This window comes from Curcuma longa, chromosome 20 (assembly GCF_044706935.1).
Source record: "Curcuma longa cultivar G26 ecotype Majalengka, Jawa Barat chromosome 20, ITB_CL_G26_1.1, whole genome shotgun sequence".
Taxonomy (NCBI): Eukaryota; Viridiplantae; Streptophyta; class Magnoliopsida; order Zingiberales; family Zingiberaceae; genus Curcuma; species Curcuma longa.
In genome coordinates, this window is record NC_133880.1 from 2,403,262 (window position 1) to 2,423,435 (window position 20,174).

Below are 20,174 nucleotides of genomic sequence, written 5' to 3' on the forward strand. Positions count from 1 at the left end.
TGTTTGCATTAATGTCCAAAAGAAGACGACATTGATCGAACAGCTTGTGCACCAGCTTTTTCTGATTGCTCATCCACAACCTCCTCCATTAATCGTCCGCCGTCGACCTCCGCCGCCGGCTAATCTTCTCCAGCGCTCTCATGATCGCCGCGTCGCGCGCCTCCGTCCAAGCCAGCTCGCCGGCCCAACGCTTCGCCTCGGTCTGCTGCCGCTCCGCCTCCCGCTGCCGCTGTTCCTCCTTCCGCGACACCCGCGCTGCCTCCGCCTCCTCCAGCACCCGAAGCATCCGTTCCATCCATGCCTCCTGGGCCTCGATGAACCGACTGATCTGCCCGCCGATGAACTCCTTCGCCGCCCGCTCGCTCTCTTCCTCCTCGTCCGACGACGAGCTGCCGTCGCTGTCAGTGGAGCAATTCGACAACAAGCAGATGGAAGGCAGCTGGAAGTTGGGAGGCAGATTAGTACTTGTGGCGGTAGCATTGTTGTCGACGACGCGATGAGCGACGGAAAAGTTAGGATTTTGATCGGCGTCTCTGCAGTCGTTTCCTCTCTCTTCCTTCTCGTAGAGGGCTTCCAGCTGCCGGAAGAACCGGTAGTGCTTCCCGTCCTGCCGCCCTGCTTTCCCTTCCTTCGTCTTCTTGTAGTACTTGTACAGATTCTCCAGCTTCTCTCTGCACTTCTTCCCGCTCCTCTGGTATCCATGCTCCTCCGCCATGATCCTACCAATCGATCCTAAGCCAAATCGATCTATATACCAACGCCATGGATTTGGAGATTAACCAGCGAATCAATTACCTGGAAACCTCGTCCCAGAGGGGGCCCTTTTGGGCGGCTTCCCGGAATCTGGAGTCCAACCGCGACCGCACCTCCAGCAGCGTCAGCGTCTCCTGCCTCGGCCACCGGCCGCTCCTCCCCCCACTTTCCAGCAATCCGAAGATCTGCATTCCCGGCGGCGACGGCGGCGGAGGAAGTGGATGAAGTTGAAGTGGCGGTGGAGGTTGAACGACAGCGGAAGCGGCGAGCGGCTGCTCCATCGGGTACTCCGATTCGAGCGGGGCGGCAGCCGAGGCGGAGAAGCCAGGGAGGTTGAAGGGATCGAACCCGGGCTTTGCTCCGCCGGAAACGAGGCGGTGGAGCTCGAGCAAGTCCATGGCGGGGCGGAGGGGCGAGTGGGCGATGGCGAGGGATGGATTCGTCGTCTTCTACATAAAGCGGGAGGGGGAGGGGGAGGGGGAGGGGGAGGAGAGAGAGCGGGAGAGCCGGATCGTGTCGTTCACGAAAGGGAAGGAAGCGGGAGGAGAGAGAGAGAGAGTACGGAAGCGACGTGAGAAGAGTCGATTACGACAGGAGCATTACGTAATGTATGGGCCAACGGGAGCACTCCACGTTCCGCCCGCGGAGATCGAGGAGGGTGGGTAGTAGGTGACGTCAGACTATAGTAAAAATTATAAGCTAAATTTTAAAAATATTTCCCTTACTATTTTTTCAATTATTTAATTAATATTAGAATGTTTCTAAACTACTTCATATTAATTAAAACTTTAGTGATATTATTTTTAAAAAATATGGTACTTTAAAAGAATTTCAGTGGCATTTAAAAAATATTTTTTTAAAGTTATTATAATAATTATTAAGTATGTATATTTAATTACAATAATTATTAGCTACTATTGTAATAATTACAACAATTATTTGCTACTATTGTAATAATTACAATAATTATTAGCTATTGTTGCAATAATTATTAACTAGCTATTATAATATTTTTTTATTAAGTATGTATATTATTTTTATTAAGTTGAATTAAAAAATATTTTTTTAACACGTTTGTCAGGCATAAAGATATTTATGAAAAAAATTTAATAAAATATTATTTACTTTTTAAAAAATAATAACACTTTTTAAAAAATAATAATAACTAGGGCGCCCTTTCTATTTAAATTCCAACTATAAATTGAGTATGGTTTTCTATTTAAGGGTCAATGGACTTGACGGTGACTGATATTTCATATTCGATGCAATAGCAAGCATCGCGATCAGGTCACGTCATGATTTATCTCGTAGAGTCCTCCAGAGCCACTGTTGACGTGACACGTGTTCGTTGGAAATTTTATTTTTTTGAATGGTGAAGTCTATTAGTCTTAAAAAAAATGAACGAAAGGACTTAAAAAGAATTTGAAATTACTTTCAATCAAGACCTACGTATTCTACCTAGGCATCAAATATAAATGTAATATGTTATATTGAAAGTAATAATATTTTTAATTCGATTTGGACATGAAAAATAATATCAAACACTCGTATAAGAGTTACAATGATCATACTTATTAACCGACATTATAAATAAGTTTCTTGGACTTTTGTCTTTCCAAAGATATTAAATTTTTAATTTTTTGAATATTGAAAGTTAATTCGTTCAAAAGTAACTAATAGACCTGAATAATTCATAATGACTTTAAATTACGATCTAGTTACTTGTGAAGGATGAATACTATTTATGTAAATACTTTTCTAAATTTTAAATAAAAAATAATGCTCATTGTTCGGGGTTGGCATACCTGGATTAGGAAAGGCAACTTGATTTGAGTGGAGACCACACTTTAAACAGAAAGTTTGATTGCAGGGATGACTAGCGCGGTCCTACATCCTAGCTTCATATCGGAATTCCACACTCAAGCTCCATACCCTAGCCATGTGGTCGAGTCGTCGACTCGGTTTCTCGCCCAAGTAAACCCTTGGGGGACCCAACACCAACTCGGAAACCAGCTCAGCACGGGATCCAACACTCGACTCGGAAACCAACTTAGCTTAGGACCCAACACCCGACTTGGACACCAACACTCAACCTCTCTTAAAGCCCCAACTTTGGCTCAGCACCACACTCCAAGTCCAGGTTGCCCGAGCTCCACCTACCCAATGCCCTACTTAGTGCACTCAACTGACTCTGCTCCCTTCACTCCCTCATTCAGCTTGTCAAATCACCGCCAGAAGGACATGTGCGATGATATGATATTTGGGGTAGCTCACCTGCCCCATTAATGTAGCATGATTTATGGTGGCGCAATCTGATGTTGTATCAGGCGTGAGTGATAAGACCTTCACTACAGCAACGACGGTGATGAGATATTCTCCTTACTAACGATAGAACATCTCCTATGATAAGACATCTCCACTAATGTGATATTCTCCTTATCGAAGATGGAGCATCTTCTTCGCTGATAATTCTATATAATAACCCCGCCTCTCACGGGTGCAGGTACGCAAAGATAGTCAAAAATATACTTTCTTCTCCATTTTTCTGCTTTCTCTAGGTTACGACCTGACTTGAGCGTCGGAGTGGCTGAGCAGGGCACCCGTAGTCTCCGTTCTCATCCTTTTCCTTCTCCTTGTAGCTCGGCACTTGCCAGTACATCAGAGTTCGATGTCCTCCTTTTCTCAGCTAGTCGTGTACCGCTTTGGTCAATCAACATATATGCCAGATGTCTGACGACTCATCCGAAGGTAATCTCAAACAGGAACACTTATAATACTAATAATATGAGTCCAATTCCTATATAAATTAACACACTATAATAACGTATAAGGAAGAACCTGATTAATATAAAGACACTATAATAAACATATTATAAACGCATATTAAAAGTATGTCATAATGTTATTATTTATGACACACTGACATTGAGGTATATGCATTTTAAATATTATTTAATATTAACGTACTGTTAATACTACAATGAATTTGACTTATTAAAAGTATATTATTAATATTATTATCTATTCAAACTTACTGTTAATATTATTAACCACTACTTGCAGAAAAAGCCCACTGTCAATGGTGCGCGTCAAGTTATACAAGATAAAATAAATAAGAATATTTTTTTAAATTTCTATTATTTCCTCATTCTTCTATTTTTATTTTCAAAAGCTTCTTCGTCTAATATTATGGATTCAACTTCTTCTTCGTTAAACAAAGTCAAAAGAAATATTGTTGCTGACAATTTGATCCATTTATTCTTCAATACTCCGATCATCCATGAATTATTTTGGTCACCAAATATTTGAATGGTGACAATTATGACACTTGAAGTTGTTCAATAAGCATATATAGCTCTCAGCGCTAAAAATAAAATGAGTTTTATCGATGGAAGCATCAAGAAACTAGCATTGATTGATGGAACTTTTCTTTTATAGAACATGTGCAATAATATGGTTTTATCAGGGATTCTCAATTCTATTGAATTCGATATTGCTAATAGCATGATTTATATATGTTGAGTCAGTTGTTGAAGTTTGGACTGATTTGAAAGAAAGACTCTTCCAAAATAATGCGCCTAGAATATTTCAAATCAAGAGAGGCATCACGTTGCTACAACAAAGTTCTATGTCTATTGCAGTCTATTTCACTAAATTAAAAAGCCTATAGGATGAATTTTTTTCTTATAATGATCTTATAATTTGCACTTGTGGTGCCATGAAAAAAGTAGAAGAACGAGGATAAAGAGGAAAGGTAATGCAATTTCTTATGGGTTTGAATGAATCTTATTATGTTATTCATGATCAATACTTCTAATGCAGCCTCTTCCTATTATTGGTAGCTAGAGTTTATTAGATGACTTTAAATGAAAAAAACAAGGAGACTTGATTGTCTCCAAGGAGGTCATCTTAGTGGACATATGTAAGAGTCATTATGGGAATCATTCATCAAATAAAAGTAAAATAAAGTTATATTATAACAACTGCAATGGAAATAATCATACCATTGATAGATGCTACCACTTACATGATTTTCCTTTGGGATATAAGAAGAATAAAGGGAAGAAGGAATTTGTTGCAAATAATTCTCGATCAGCGACTCTAAGCTTCACACATGAATGATATCAACAACTCTTAGCTCTCTTAAATAATGGTGAAACTCAACCAAAGGCAAATGTTATAGGTTCAATTATTCCCTTTTGCTCCTCATGTTATATTAATTAATTCAAAAACTTTTAGGAATTGGATTGTTGATAGTGATGTCATTGATCATATAGTTTCATCAGCTAAGTTATTATTAGACACAAGCATACCTTCATATTCATCTGTTGGAGTACCTAATGGTAAAACACAAATTACTTTGATTGAATTTGCAAAACTTAGTTCAGATCTTACTATCACAGATGTTCTTTGTATGTCATCCTTTTGTGTCAATCTATTATCTATTAGTAAGATGATCAAATCTTTAAATTGTTGATCACTTTTCCCCTGATTTTTTCTTTTATAGGACTTGTCAACGAAGAAAATAATTGGTTTGGAGAGACAACATAACGACCTTTATTACATCTCTTTTACACCATCAAATTCATCCATTCCTAAAGTCAATAATACATCTTCACAACATGATCTTTAGCATAGACGACTAGGTCATCCATCCATGCAACCTATAAAACATCTTACACACTCGGTTAGCAAAATTTTTATTTGTTCAAATAAAATTTGTAATATTTGTCCTTTAGTCAAGCAAACAAGACTACCTTTTGGTATAAGTTTCATTTCTACTAGTGAATCTTTTGAATTAATACATTGTGATATTTGAGAACCTTTTTGAGCTACCTCCCGTTCAGAAGTTCATTATTTCTTAACCATTATTGATGATTTTTCTAGGTATACATGAATTTTTCTTATGTGTTATAAATTTGAGACGCAATCTTTGCTAAAATCTTTCTTTGCATTTGTTGAAACTCAATTAATAGAAAGGTTAAAAGATTTCGAGTAGATAGAGGGGATGAGTTTTATTCAATGCAAAAAAATTTTTATCAGCACGGGATAATGTATGAAACTATTATTAATTTTACACCTTAACAAAATGGTATCGTTGGCGAAAACATCATTTTATCTTGAGCGTAGCTAGAGCTTTGAGATTTCAATCTCACTTACCACTAACCTTTTGGGGGGAAGGTGTGCCTACTTCTGTTTACCTTATCAATCGCATACCTACATCTTTACTCTCTAAGAAAACACCATATAAGGTTCTCTACAATAAACCACCCACTTATCATCATTTACGATTATTTGGATGCATGCTTGTGTTTTGCCACCAATGTTAAGCCAAATCATAAATTTAATCAACAAGCTCGAAGATGTATTTTTGTTGGGTATCATACTGGTCAAAAGGCATATAAAGTCTATGATATGGAGACTAAATAAATTTTTATAAGTCGAGATGTTATTTTTTATGAACACATTTTCTTTTTACTCTAGAAAAAATGATGAAGATAGTTTTTTGGTGTTACTTTTACCAATTGATGATCATGATATTTCATTTAAAAAAGTCACATCTCGTATTTCAGAATACTTAAAAAATTGAAACATTGATTACATTGTTGATGACCCTTCTAATATATCACCTCCCATAATTCAATCCAATAAACCTACATTGTGAAAATCAGAATATATTCATCAACCATCAATATTTGGTTACGTGTGATTTTCATTGTGCCCAAATCAAGGTTCTTTCCCCAAACTCATCATCATCTTCCAGGTAAAGGTACTTGTTATGCTTTAGTAAATTTCATATGTTATAAAAATTTAAGTAGTGCTTGGTTTGATCTTTTTCTGCTTTTATTTTCTTATTTTCTAGAAATTGTTGTTTGTTTTGTGTTTTCCAATTTCATTCTCTGAAAAATGAGAAGTCATTTTCTAAGAAAATAGAAAAATGACAAAATATTATTTTTTTGTGAAGAATGAAAATTGCGGCTGACAAATAAAAAACGCAAAAATGCTGCTACATTAACGTTGTACACCTTAACCCTGGTCGCACAACTCTAAATTTCTCCCCGACGCCGCAACCTCATCGCACAACTCCTTTTCTCCCCTGACGCCACAACCTCATCGCACAACTCCTTTTTTCCCCGACGCCGCAACCTCCCCTGCATGCGCTCCTTTTCGATTTTCCCTTCCTCGCGCAAGCAAGCCGACGCTGCAACCCTCCTCGTGGGTCTTTTCCTCCATGCACGACGCCATAGCCCTCTCCTTCCTCCTCAAGTCTGTCGACGCTACTCATCCCTCCTCCTCGCGATTTAGTCAGCGTCAAAGTTCCATCACATTCTCCTCTATAGGTTCACAGACGATCCTGATTTTGTTGAATCAGAGCAGAGGAATCTAGGTTAGATTTGACCCCCTTCTTGTATGATTTTTCCTTTTCTATGAATAAGATGATATTTTTATTAAAAAAAATTATTTATAATTTTTCATATTAACAAACCAAATGCATTTTTTAGTTTTCTTTTCTAGAAAATAGTATATCATACCAAATGCATTTTTTATTTTCTAAAAACTAGATCGAAAAATAGAAAAACAGAATAGAAAATGAAATTTGAAAAATAGGAAACAAATTTCCAAACCAAATGCCCCTTGTCTTCTTCTCATCATGCCTTTGCTACTCGTATCTCTACTCTTGTTGAACCTAACACATTTGCCCAAGTTGAGAAAGATCCTAAGTGGAAAGAAGATTTTTGTACCAGTGGCCAAGTCAGTCACCGTCCGTTGTCTACTGACTATAGCTACCGCGAGTGGTTGGTCTCTTCATCAACTTGATGTTCAAAATATTTTTTTCCATGGTGATCTAGATATATGAAGAAGTATATATGCTTCCACCACCTGGTTATAGTCGATAGGGGAAAAACATCGTTTGTTAACTAAACAAGTCACTCTATGGATTAAAACAAGTTTCTCACAATTGGTATTCAAAATTCTTTATAGTCATTTAAAAGGCAAGTTGTAAGCAGTCTATAGCAGATTACTCATTGTTCACACAAGTATATAGAGACTCATTCATGATTGTATTGATTTATATTGATGACATGATAATCATGGGAAATGATCATGACGTCATAAGGACTCTTAAAAGCTTTCTACACAAGTACTTTCGAATAAAAGACCTTGGAAAGTTAAAATACTTTTTGGAAATAGAAGTGGCTACATCGAAATAAGGAATTTTCATATCACAACAAAAGTACACATTAGATCTACTTGATGAGATGAGTTTTCTTGGAGCAACTTTAATCAGTTGTCCTATGGAACAAAATTTTAAACTCACACTAACAAATGGGAAATACTTAAAGATCCTTCAAGAAAACCTATTTACTTGATAATTACTCGTCCAGATATTACTTATTCAGTGCATCTTCTTAATTAGTACATCTTCTTAGTTAGTTCATGCATAATCCCTGCAAGCCACATCTTGATGCAGCTATTCGAGTTCTAAGATATTTAAAGGGAACACTTGGATAAACTATTTTTCTTTTAAGCAAAAATGACCTTAAGTTAATTGGCTATTGTGATGCTGATTGGGGAAGTTGTCCTATTACAAGACGATCGGTGTCTGGATATTGTATTTTCCTTAGTTCCTCTATCATCTCTTGGAAGACAAAAAAAAAACAAATAACCATTTCTCATTCTTCTACAAAGGTCGAGTATAGAGCGATAACAACAATTACATGTGAGTTAACTTGGTTAAGATATTTTTTATAAGACTTGCAAATTAATAATCTAGGTCCTGCCATTTTGCATTGTGATAACAAAGCAGCTCTACAAATTGTAGCAAATCCTATTTTTTATGAGTGAACAAAATATATTGAAATGATTTATCACCTGATTAGGAAAAAAAATCGATTAGATCAAATTTCTACTATTTTTACGCTATCAAATACTCAAATTATAGATATCTTTACTAAACCACTTAAAAAGTCATTTTTTTAATTTTATATGTGTAATTTATGCATTTTAAATCTTCATGCTTCAATTTGAGAAAGCGTTGAAATATACTATTTTGAAAATATATTCAAAATTCAAAAATATATTGTAATATACTGAAATATGCTATGAAAAAGATTATTAATTTATTATTATTTATTTATTTTACTGTAATAAATATTAAATATTTATTATTTTTTAACTAATATATATATATATATATAGGAGATAGAATAAATAAGAATTTTTTTTTTTTCAGATTTCCTAGTTCTTCAGTATTTTTACAGTCCGATCCTCCGCCTCGCCTCCCTTCCCCTCCCATTCTCTGCCGATACCGTGTCGGAGCCCCGAATCCTCCTCTGCGGCCCCCAATACCGAAGACGAGAACGAGGAGGAACGTCAAAGAATGGGGAGGGTTTCGATTCCGATGGAACCATGGCGGAGAAAGCAGCCGGCACGGTCGAGGAGGCGGAGGGCGGGGAGTTCCCCGTGGAAGAGGAATTCGAGATGGAGGAGTTCGATTTCTGGAGGCGCTTCGTGGTGAAGACGAAGATGATCTTTGCCCTTCCCTGGGAGAGCGTCAAGAAAGGGAGTGTGCTCTCCATGAAACTTCGCGGCCAGGTGGGTCTTACTGGTTCTTCTGCTTTCTTTGTCCGGCACCATTCGATTCCTCTACCTACCAATTACCTTTCCTTAAATCTGATACAATCTTATGCGGAAAAGGGAGATTGGTGAAGCTTAGGATATCCATTATTTGGACTACAAGGATGGGTGATCTGGATGATTAGGCTAATGATTGAGGCCCTGTCTGTGTGGATGACCTCAGATCAAAGCTGTGCTATGGATCATAGGTTTGGATGCATAGCTATGATCCCATGTGAAGATCACTCTTTTAGGGATATTTGGTAGATGGAAACAAATCTGCAGCTCACCTTATATATCAAAAATGTTTCCAATATAGATAATTAAGATCATTTGCATTTAGATTCTAATGTCAATGCTCATTTCCTTTAAGTTCTTATCCTCAACAAAACTTGTGCCAATGACATGACGTTATGAAACATGTGCACCTGTTTTTAAGTCATGATTTAGAGCATTTGAGTGGAAAACATCATCTCTTTACTCCAGTATTTTGTTTAAAGTATTTTTTTTCTTTTGTGGCATATCAGGGTAGACTTTGATGACAAGAGTATCTGGGAATATTTGTTCAAAGTGTATTGGTTAACTCTCAAAGGAAAAGTATCACTCACCATAGAAGAGCTTAGTAATGCTAGAAGTTCATGGAAAGGATCTGGTACTTGTTTGTGTTAAGATGAAACATCTGTTGAATTATATGATGCTAATGGTGACCAAGAAGCCTGCTTTGATGGCTCTTGGAAACATTGCCAAAACATTTCTTTAAGGAAAAGAGTTGGGAGAGTTTCTAAAAGGTCCATCGATAAAGACCATCCTGCCAAAGACATTGAAAGGGAGAAGAAATCTTTTTCTGAAGACAATAGATGGGCTTCACCAGCACTCTTAGAATTTGTAGCACGCATGAAGGATGGATCAGGCCTGCCAAATCAGAAAAAATTGGACCAGAGGTCCTGGTATGTAATTAGATTGGATTTACAATTGACCTGAGTAAAACCCCGTTAAACTAGGCAACCAACCAAGTTTCACTACTCTGTGAGAACTGGAATGATTTTGTTCGTTCCCCTTAAAATTCGTAAAATATCCATTTATCTACTATCATATTAGATAGGCAAAGAGTTCATTCTATTATGGTCATTTTATTGTTTAAAACTTATATTTTATAATCCTAGAGATCCATATTTCAATGTTGGTGTTTGTAAATCAATCCCTTTCGTCATCTTCTATGGGTTGTATGTATTTTTGGTGGCCTGCGTATGCTTGTCTATATATATATATATATATACATGTAGCTCATGATCTTAGACTATACTTGCATGGGAAGAAAATTTTGCTATGTTATTGATGCTTTTATTAGCATTCGAGCTGGAGGGGTTGGTGTGAATCTTCAACTGCAGATACTGTCATCATATTTGACATTGACTGGAATCCACAAGCAATATCCACTTCTTGTGATCCTATATTTATAACTATTGTTAGTTTAATATTGTCATCTGACATTTTCCCCAAGGATGTAGGATGATTTGCAAGCTCAAGCAAGGGCCCACCGGATTGGACAAAAGAGGGATGTACTTGTTCTAGGTTGGAGACAGGATGTTGTTTATTCATTAGTAAAGCTTACATAAAGGATGTTGATATCATACTTGCCACTTTATAAACAATTTTTTTAGCAATTGTCTTTTTTCCCTTGATTTTTCTGTTGATGGATATTGATGACTTAGGGTTTGTATGCACTTTAATCGATTCATTTTTGGGTTCTTGCATGAAAATAAATTGCATAATGAATCGATTTGATCATATTTGTGCTATATTGCATAATTTGAGGTTTGATTATAATTTCCATGATTTAATGGCGAATTTTACATTAATTGAGTTTAATCAATTGTAGGGCTCAAATCAGATCAAGATCGAGCTCAACCGTGATTGAATCGAGCCAAGTTTGCTCAAATTGACCAAGCCACATTTAGGACATGACCTAACTCAAGCCCGATCAAGATCCACCATTCTCCACAAACCCTAAGCTTCCCTTAAACCCCAGATCAAGTTTTCTCCACTGGATCAGAAATGGACGGCTAAGATTCAAAGTTGAATGGCTGGGATAGAAGGGATTCTGATACGCGATGAACAGTGGCTGGTTGCGAACTGTTCATCGCCTTCTCCGCAAGAAAACCTTTGCTTGGGAGCGTAACTCCTGGCCAAGCCCCGTCCATTTCTTCCAATTCCATCGTGCTTCTGGATCCTTGAGGAGGCTGGAACCGGTCCGTTGGGCGTAAATCAGCAGCTGGAAGCTCAGTGCCGGAGAGGGTTTCACCGGCGCGACATTCCCCTCTTCCTTCTTGTTCCGGTAATTTGCTACGTTATCAGAAGCCGCGCGTCGACAAGAGGTCCTCTGAAGATCGCGGAGCACGTATAAAGCTTTAGCAATTCCATCAGCGCAAGAAGAAGGGGAGAAATTCCAGTTTTGCAGCTCAAAGTTGTTGTGTGTTGAGCTCTGCTTGCAGGAGAGGGTTTCTCTGGGTAATCAGTGCTGTGGACGCGAGCAAACAAGACCAGCAACTGAGTTTGAGCTTCTAAAGGGATCTTCGAACGTGACATTGTTGAATTCGACAACTTGATTGACGCCAAACTGAGAAGACACGAAGAAGGGAAAAATGGATGAGTTTATTCATTTCTGAACATGCCTGTTTTGATTTCTTGCTGTAATTCATTTCTGAAGTTTGTTAAATGCTGTTGTTTCATTTGAATTGCTTAGCCTTGTGATTGATTTTGTTATTGTAGTTGATTCGGGATGATTAGAAGCTTTTCCTAGTTAAGAAATCCAACTTTCTTGCTTCTGGAGGAAACTCAAGAAGCTCAATTTCTGATACTGTTCAGTATCAGCCTACTGTTCAGTATCAGAAATTGAATCGTGTATCAATTGGATAGGTTTGATTGGCTTAGTCAATGATCTTACTATTAGTCAAGTGGAATTTGTTAGCTGGATTGATTGTCTTGGTTAGGTTTGTTGTTTTTAAATTGAAATCGTCACCTTAGCTTAATTTTTACTTTTCTTGGCATTTTCTAAGTGCATTTCATGTTTCAATTTCTTACCATTAATTTGTTGTTGTTTTGAATTTGTGCATCAGAATTCTAGAGTCTTTAGCTGAACTCTAATTCCCTACAATATGAAGGAATTGAATTTGCATTTTATAATTAGGGATGGCTTGTTTGCATTGCTAGATTAGGGGCATATGTTGATACTTTGAGTTGTGTTGCATTGCTAGATTAGGGATAAGCTTGGTTTCCAATTGCATGTTTCATTAATTTATTCACTGCATTAGTTTTCTTGAATTTACATTTCATTGTGAACATCAAAAGATCAAAACCCATTTACATTCAAAAAACCCAAAAATAACGACACACAAGCTCAATTTACACAATTTTCTACTAGTCCTTAGAAAAATATGACTCGAGACCCCTATACTTCATTTGTTTGTATTCATTGTGGATTTTTGATAATCTAATCAATTTGCAACCTTAATCGTGACATATCCATTCTAGGGTTGTCAGATATCCGGAGAATGTTTTCTTTGATCTTATTTTTGTAGCAATTGTCTTTTCCAGTTTATGTATGATTTTTGTTCTGGTTCTTGGTTCGATGTGTGCAGGTATGTTGAAGAACAAGTAAGGGCTGCAGCAGAACACAAACTCGTTGTTGTTAATCAGAGCGATTCTTTGACAGTAACACAAGGTACTTTGGTCTTCTCCTATGCACCAAATTGTAAACTCCAGCCGACTGTGATCTTTGATGAATTTGTTTTTGTTCTATAGATATCTAGAGATGAAACTCAGGTGATATATTCTTTTTAAAATCTTTGTTTACTTTAATAAAGTATATTTATACATTTCATCTCTTTATGCTATTTGGCAGGAAAATATAACTAAGAGGCTATCCGAGGTGGATCTAATTTGACCAAATGAAGAAATGTTTTTTCTTAAAGATACAATAGGAAGCACAGTCGTTTGATTATCTGAGTTTATAGTTTTGTGATTGATATAGATTTTATTGATTTTATATATATGTTTTTTATCAAAAAAATTTGTTATTAAATGAATTTTTTGTTATCAGTTTGAATTATTATTGAGTGAAATCATATTATTTTTTTGTATGGTATTATAATTGTGTGTGATCCGTGTATGATATTATAATTATATGGTGTTGAAATTGTTTGAGTTTTGATTTTATATTTGTATGGTGCTGATAATTATATGTGATTAATATCACATCCTAACTGCAGTGTGTGGTGCACGTTACGAATGCTCTTAATCATAGTGTGCATTGTGTGCTGCGAATCGCGAGTTGTGAATGATCTTAATGGCAGTGTGCATCACATGTTGCGAATGCTCTTAACCACAGCTTGCGTTGTTGATGTCTTATGATTTTTAATAGTTTGTAGTTGTACAGCGTGCGATGCACACTACGGATAGAATAATTTAAGTGTTGTGGAAAGTCAAATTTATTAGGGTGCAATCATATTTATAACTCTCCATGTTAACTATATAGGAGGATGTTAAAGTTTGTATCTCTATTTCTATTTTGTTATGTGGAAATACTACATAGGACTCAATATTTTATCCTTGAGTGTCAATCTTCTTCGTACCTAATGACGTCAATATTCTTGTAGAATTACACTTCCTCCCTACGATTATAAAATCATTGTGCTAACCTTCCTTCATATGATTTTAATTAGTCCTATAATTGGGAGTTTTTTAATATGTTTGAACAATGTATTCAAGCTTTTAGAACAATTCGTGGTCAGTATTGAGTACCTTCTACCAAAGAAATATGCATTTGTCCATTTTATAGGCTCTATATTTTGCAACCATCTATAAGCATCTACATGTCTCTTTGACATAGTTTGCATGACTTGATCATATTGTAGAATTGTATTTGCTCTATGTGCAGCTCAAAACAATTCTATTGTAGTCTATCATAAGTATTTATAATTATATTACAAGATAGGTGATAGCAATATAATCCATAATGAGTAGGAGTAAACTTTACTCGTTGCAGATAATATTCTACTATGTTTATCAAATATAATTGTCATAGTTGATAGAGCAACTATAAGAAATATCTTTAGGTGATTTAGAAACCACTCCCAAGTTGAAAAACATTCAACCTCGGCAACTACAAAGCCAACTGGAATAAGATTTTCATTACTATTTGCTGTTGTGGCCATCAATAAAACACTAGGATACTTGTCACTCAAGTGTTTTGTATCAATTCCAATTAGTTTACGAATATATATTCGAAAAAACTTTTTCACATGCATCAAAAGCTTTAAAATAATGTTAGAATTTATTATCAGCATTTGTTTTCAATGCAATAAATATATTTTAGCCTGCGTAAAAGTCTAAGGAGATCACCATAATTTTTATCGAAATCACCCACCACTTTATTTAGAGCTTTCTAATGTGCATAGTATGTTTTTCGATATGATATATATCTCCAAATTGTGATTTTATCTCTCTATGAATCGTTCTAGGTCTATAATCTTCTGATGACACAAAATGACTTTCAATCTAAGAAGTTATAAAAGAATATGTGCATGCAAGATGATCAGCTGTTCTCAAGCCAAGACCACATTGATGATGCTCTAAATATTTTGTAACCGTGAATTCAATCTCCCTTTGCAATTATTGTTCATGTATAATTTTCTCCATAAATTGCTTTAACTCATTACCTGACTAACAAAAAATACAGTATTGTCATCTGGTTCTTGCCTTTCCAATGGAACAAGTCTTCAGTTGATCATATATGCATCTTCAGTTAATGGAAACTACTTTTCTAAGTCGCTATATTCATTAGTGTTGACTGACTCATTGATGAGTTAGGGTTTTATACATTTTTAATCGATTCAATTTTGGGTTTTACATGAAAATAAATTATGAAATGAATCGATTTGATCGTATTTGTCCTATATTGCATAATCTGAAGCTTGATTATAATTTTCATGATTTAATGGCAAATGTTGCATTAATTGAATTTTAATTGATTGTAGGGTTCAACTCGGACCAAGCTCGAGCTCAATCGCGATCAAATCGAGCTAATTTGCCCAAGTTGATCAAGCCCACATGGAGAACATGACCTAACTCAAGTCTAATCAAGATCCACAAATTTTTTCAAACCCTAGACTGCCCTAAAACCTCATATCAAGGCTACACTTTTGGATCAGAAATCAAGGGCTCAGTTCTCTGATTAATAGCTGGTATTTAAACCCTTAACTTAGGAAGTGAACAGTTCACCGTCGTCCCGAGAGCGCTCCCCTGCTCAACGACGTACGCGCACGGACGACCCCGTCCACCCAAACTTCTTCCATTGCAATCCTTGGTCCTTGAGGAGTCCAACGCCGGTCGATTGGGTATATTCCGGCGGCTGGAAGGGCGCGGCGGAGAGGGTTTTTCCGGAGCGGCCAACTCCCTGTTTCGGCTTGTTCCGGCCATCCACAACAAAATCTGACGCCGCAATCCTTTGAGGGGTTCTCCTAGGAGCGCGAAGCATTCTGGAATTACCAGCAAGCCAATCGGAGCAAGGTTGAAGCAAGGAATCCAGTTCTTGTCAGCTAAAACTCGTCTGCAACGTTCTGTTCAGTTCCGTGGAGGGTTTCTTCGGGCTGTTCATGGTGCTAGCAGCGAGCAAACTACCCAACGACCTGGTTGAAGTTTCCGAAGGATCAGTGAAGCCGCATTGCGGATAGATTTTAATACTGTTCCCTGCCTCCGCCTCTACTTAAGTGATCCTTCGGAATGCGGCTACTTTAAGTGAAGGAGCCATCATCAGTGAAGCCCCTACTTAAAGTAGCGAATGGAAACTCATTTGCTGCAGCGTTAGGTCCCTTGTGCTTCTAAATCTGCAATGGACACATTTGCTGCAGCGTTAGGTCCCTTGTGCTTCTAAATCGGGACAGCTATGGAAGTGGAAGTCATCCATGGGGACATCCTACTCCTGAATATCTTGATCAGGTTGATATTACTCATCTATATGAAAATTTTACTGTCTCGATGATTATTTTTTTCTCTCTAGGAAACTTATAGTAACTCACATGTAGATGGAGTTTGGTCCTGTGTTGATTGTGAAAGTTCATAAATTAGACCATTACTCTCTTTCAAATTTATATAATTGAAATAAAAATGTAACTTAAGCAAGAAGAGCAGGAAGAAAGGTCTATCAACCCCTTAATCTACAGAGTATAAAACACCACAAGACAAATAATTTCTGGAAATTTGCCCCTGAAATATTTTTATGTACTGAGTTTTCACAGATATTTGCCGCTATTTTCTTTCTCAGAGAAGGTTTTATGAGGCTCGAGCGGATGATGGACTGCTTGAGTTTCGGAATGAAACAAGGATGGCATGCTTCCATGGTTATGGTTGAAATTATCTCTGCTGTACACATTGCTCAAGTACCATTTCTGTCTTAACCATTTAAACTGTCACAGCATAATGATATTGTTGCTATATATCCGGAATTTCTCATTCCCAGTAGGGTTACTAGATCATGAAGCCTTTGCTTCTACTAGCATGCATTTAATTCAATTATACTGGATGTGTATTTCCCTAGAAATAAATATCATTTGAGAGCACTGACTGGCGCGAATTATTAGTTATTAATATGGAGTAAAATGCAACAAACTCTAAGCTATCAGTGTAGATTTAGCTAGGTTAGGTCAGTCTTGGAACTGGAAAAGATTGATATCAGTTAATGCAAACTCTCAGTTCTTTGTGATTAAATATGTATTTTTATTTATTACTTAAATAAATTCAGTCTGGGCTGACAGGTCGCTTTCAGCTTTGTATAAAAACTTGAACCCACCTGATTTGAAAACAGATCTTAGCTACCATGTTAGATAGAGTCAAGTTCCCATTTTAGATTATATTTCTTAACCATTCCCATGCTTAGCTTACTAACTTGTTCTATTATCTTTTATATGTGCGGCATCTGTAGCTGTTATTTCTTGTTTGCCAAAGATAGGATTTTGGATAGTGTTAATTATTTAATCGTTGGAATAATATTCAGTGTGTGACTTCAAATAATTGAGATTTATGTGTTATTTATTGCTGTCATATTAAGTGAGGACCAATTGGAGTTGAAGATACCAATCACTTTCTAAGTTCGAATGTGTAGCTATTTCTTTTCTACCTAAAACTCTTTAGTTCATGCAACAGCCATATATTAGTTTAACAATTTCATTTTGGTCAATCATGAGTGCATACAAAATGTTGTCCTACAATTATGATCCACAAAGGATGAGGAAACTGAGTGATATGGATGAAAATAAGATAGGTTGCTTGTCATGAATTTATCATGAAAGTAGGAAGTTATAGACTAGTGTGATTCATAATTCACAATTTAAGTTTGATATACCAAGCCAAGAACTTTATTACCAAGTTGAATTTACATGATCATCTCTCTGCCACCTGAAATTCTTGGGAATGTGTGGCAAACACTAATCATTAGTGTTTCGGTTCTCTTTTATGTTTGCCATTGACTATTAGTGACTCCCGAAAGATGAGGAACGTGAAAAGTAATATATGCAAGTGAAACCCCTATGAAGTTTTTGTCGATGTATTCATTGAAGCCGGAAAATTAGGAGATAGATGATTTATATATAATTCACAACTTCTAATTAATAGCTTCAAAAGGAAATGCATGGCTGTGAGTTGGGAGGCCTCTTGTGCTGATGCTTGGCATAAAAATGATTGATTCATTATATTATTTTTTCTTTCTTTTTTTTTTTTTACAAAGAGGTTAAAAATTTATCACAGGCTGCTGCTGTCAAGTTGGAATTGCGAGTTGGTGACTGGAACAGAGCTTATTTACAAACAGATGGAGAGCCATGGAAGCATCCTTTAAACAGGGAGCACTCCACATTTCTCAAGATAAAGAGAGTTCCCTTTCAATCACGCATGATAAATGGAAAATAGTACCTCCTCGTGCTTCTGACTCCACGAGCCACATCTCGATGGTGACCGGAAGCTTCATAGCATAAGTCAGTCACCCTGAATCTTGTGATATTCTTTTCCATTTTTTATCAGACTCCTTGAAGATGAATTAAGTAGTTAATCTTATTGCACATATATAATAAAGATTGTTCTAGTTGATGTGTGAGAACTCTAGAAAGTGTGATGCAATTGAACACTGAGGCTGCATGCGCACATTCTTGCATGCCACTTTTCTCCTGGTCTATCTTTGACATGTGTATCTATGTATGTAAAATAGGTGGTGTGGTTATAACGCAAATAGTCATAGCAAGTGCTGGATTGCATGCCTACGACCATTGTCCTTGTTTGATATATATATATATATATATATATATATATATATATATATATACGGTTTTGATATGCCGCGCGACGTCTCCCGCGCAACCGTCCGCGACTCCTCCGACGTTCGCTGCTTCTCCGCCGCTGTTCACCGTCGTCCGACCACTAACGGCTGCCGGACCGGATGCGTTGGAAGGCCAACTCGCCGACGCTCCGGCCGGACCCGGATTCCCGCCGGATTGTGGCCGGAATCCGGCCGAAATCCGGCCAGAAACGTGACAGAGCCTCTGTTGGGCGATTCCGGCCGCGATTCGGTCGGAATCCGGCCGATTTCGGCCGGAATCGCCCAACAGGCGCTGTTGGCCGATTCCGGCGGAAATCGACCGGAATCCGGCCGAATCACGGCCGGAATCGGCCAACAGCGCCTCTGTCGCGTTTCTGGCCGGATTCCGGCCGGATTCCGGCCACAATCCGGCTGGAATCCGATGCCAATGTGTGCGCCGTCGAGTTGTGATTCCAACGAGTCCGAAATTGCGGCCAACGGTGATCGGACGGCGACGAACGGCGACGATGAATGAGAGGAGGTCGGCTGTCGCGGAGGAGTCGCGCGGCGTTTGTCGCGCGGCATATCATTCCTCTATATATATATATATATATATATATATATATATATATATATATATATATATATATATATATATATATATATATATATATATATATATATATATATATATATATATATATATATATATATATATATATATATATATATATGTTTGATAGACGATTACTATTGCTTTCTCTATTTTTCTAATCTAATCAAGATGCATGATGAATTTGGTATATCCATACGTCCATTTGTGATCTAAATTCCCTTTGATTTTTCAGTATTTCCTATGCTAATAATTAAGAATTCGTCTGAAGAAATAATTAATGGCTAGATATTGTAGGAATTTATACATCTTTAATTTTAACATCCATGATTATATAGCTAATCTAGCTAGTTTATTATCCCATTTAATTAGAATGAGTCTTTAATTTGGAAGGATCGATATTTGTAAAGCAGTAAATGGATATGAATGCGAAAAAAATATATAATTTTGAAAAGAAAATTTACATTACTAATTCTGAATGTGAATTTATTTGTACTTTTTTTTATACCAACTTGAAAATAGGGATTATTTTTATACCAACAACTTAGATTAATAATTTTTGACTGCATGCATCACGATTCATTTCTCTCTCCTTTCAATTTTTACACATTTAAAGAAAAATAATTGGAGCTGAGATAATATCATCTTTCGTCATAATCAATTACAGTTTTTCGATTTACTTTCTTTACAGATAGTTGTGAGATTGACCGTATAGGATCACTGGAATAACAAATTCTACCTTTTATAGAAAAAAATAATTAAATATCTAAAAGAAAGGTATCCAAGCATCTAAAATAAAATAGCTATTAATTGATGAAAGAAATTCAACTTTTGTATAATTATTGATAT

The 20,174-nt window shown here is 36.8% G+C and overlaps 2 protein-coding genes across 2 annotated transcripts; one reads left to right on the top strand and one right to left on the bottom strand.

The window, feature by feature from the left end:
- LOC141814061 (trihelix transcription factor PTL-like) lies at positions 1-1,151 on the bottom strand. Its single transcript, XM_074702064.1, has 2 exons — positions 796-1,151; positions 1-719 (listed from the first exon to the last, which is right to left on the bottom strand). The coding sequence occupies exons 1-2, from the start codon at positions 1,149-1,151 to the stop codon at positions 89-91; spliced, it is 987 nt and encodes a 328-aa protein (XP_074558165.1). The 3' UTR covers positions 1-88.
- Positions 1,152-16,243: 15,092 nt separating this feature from the next.
- LOC141812899 (diacylglycerol kinase 7-like) lies at positions 16,244-18,579 on the top strand. The gene is made up of 3 exons (XM_074700850.1): positions 16,244-16,368; positions 16,694-16,808; positions 18,172-18,579. Exons 1-3 carry the CDS (start codon positions 16,316-16,318, stop codon positions 18,328-18,330), a joined length of 327 nt encoding a protein of 108 aa, XP_074556951.1. The 5' UTR covers positions 16,244-16,315; the 3' UTR covers positions 18,331-18,579.
- Positions 18,580-20,174: the final 1,595 nt, after the last annotated feature.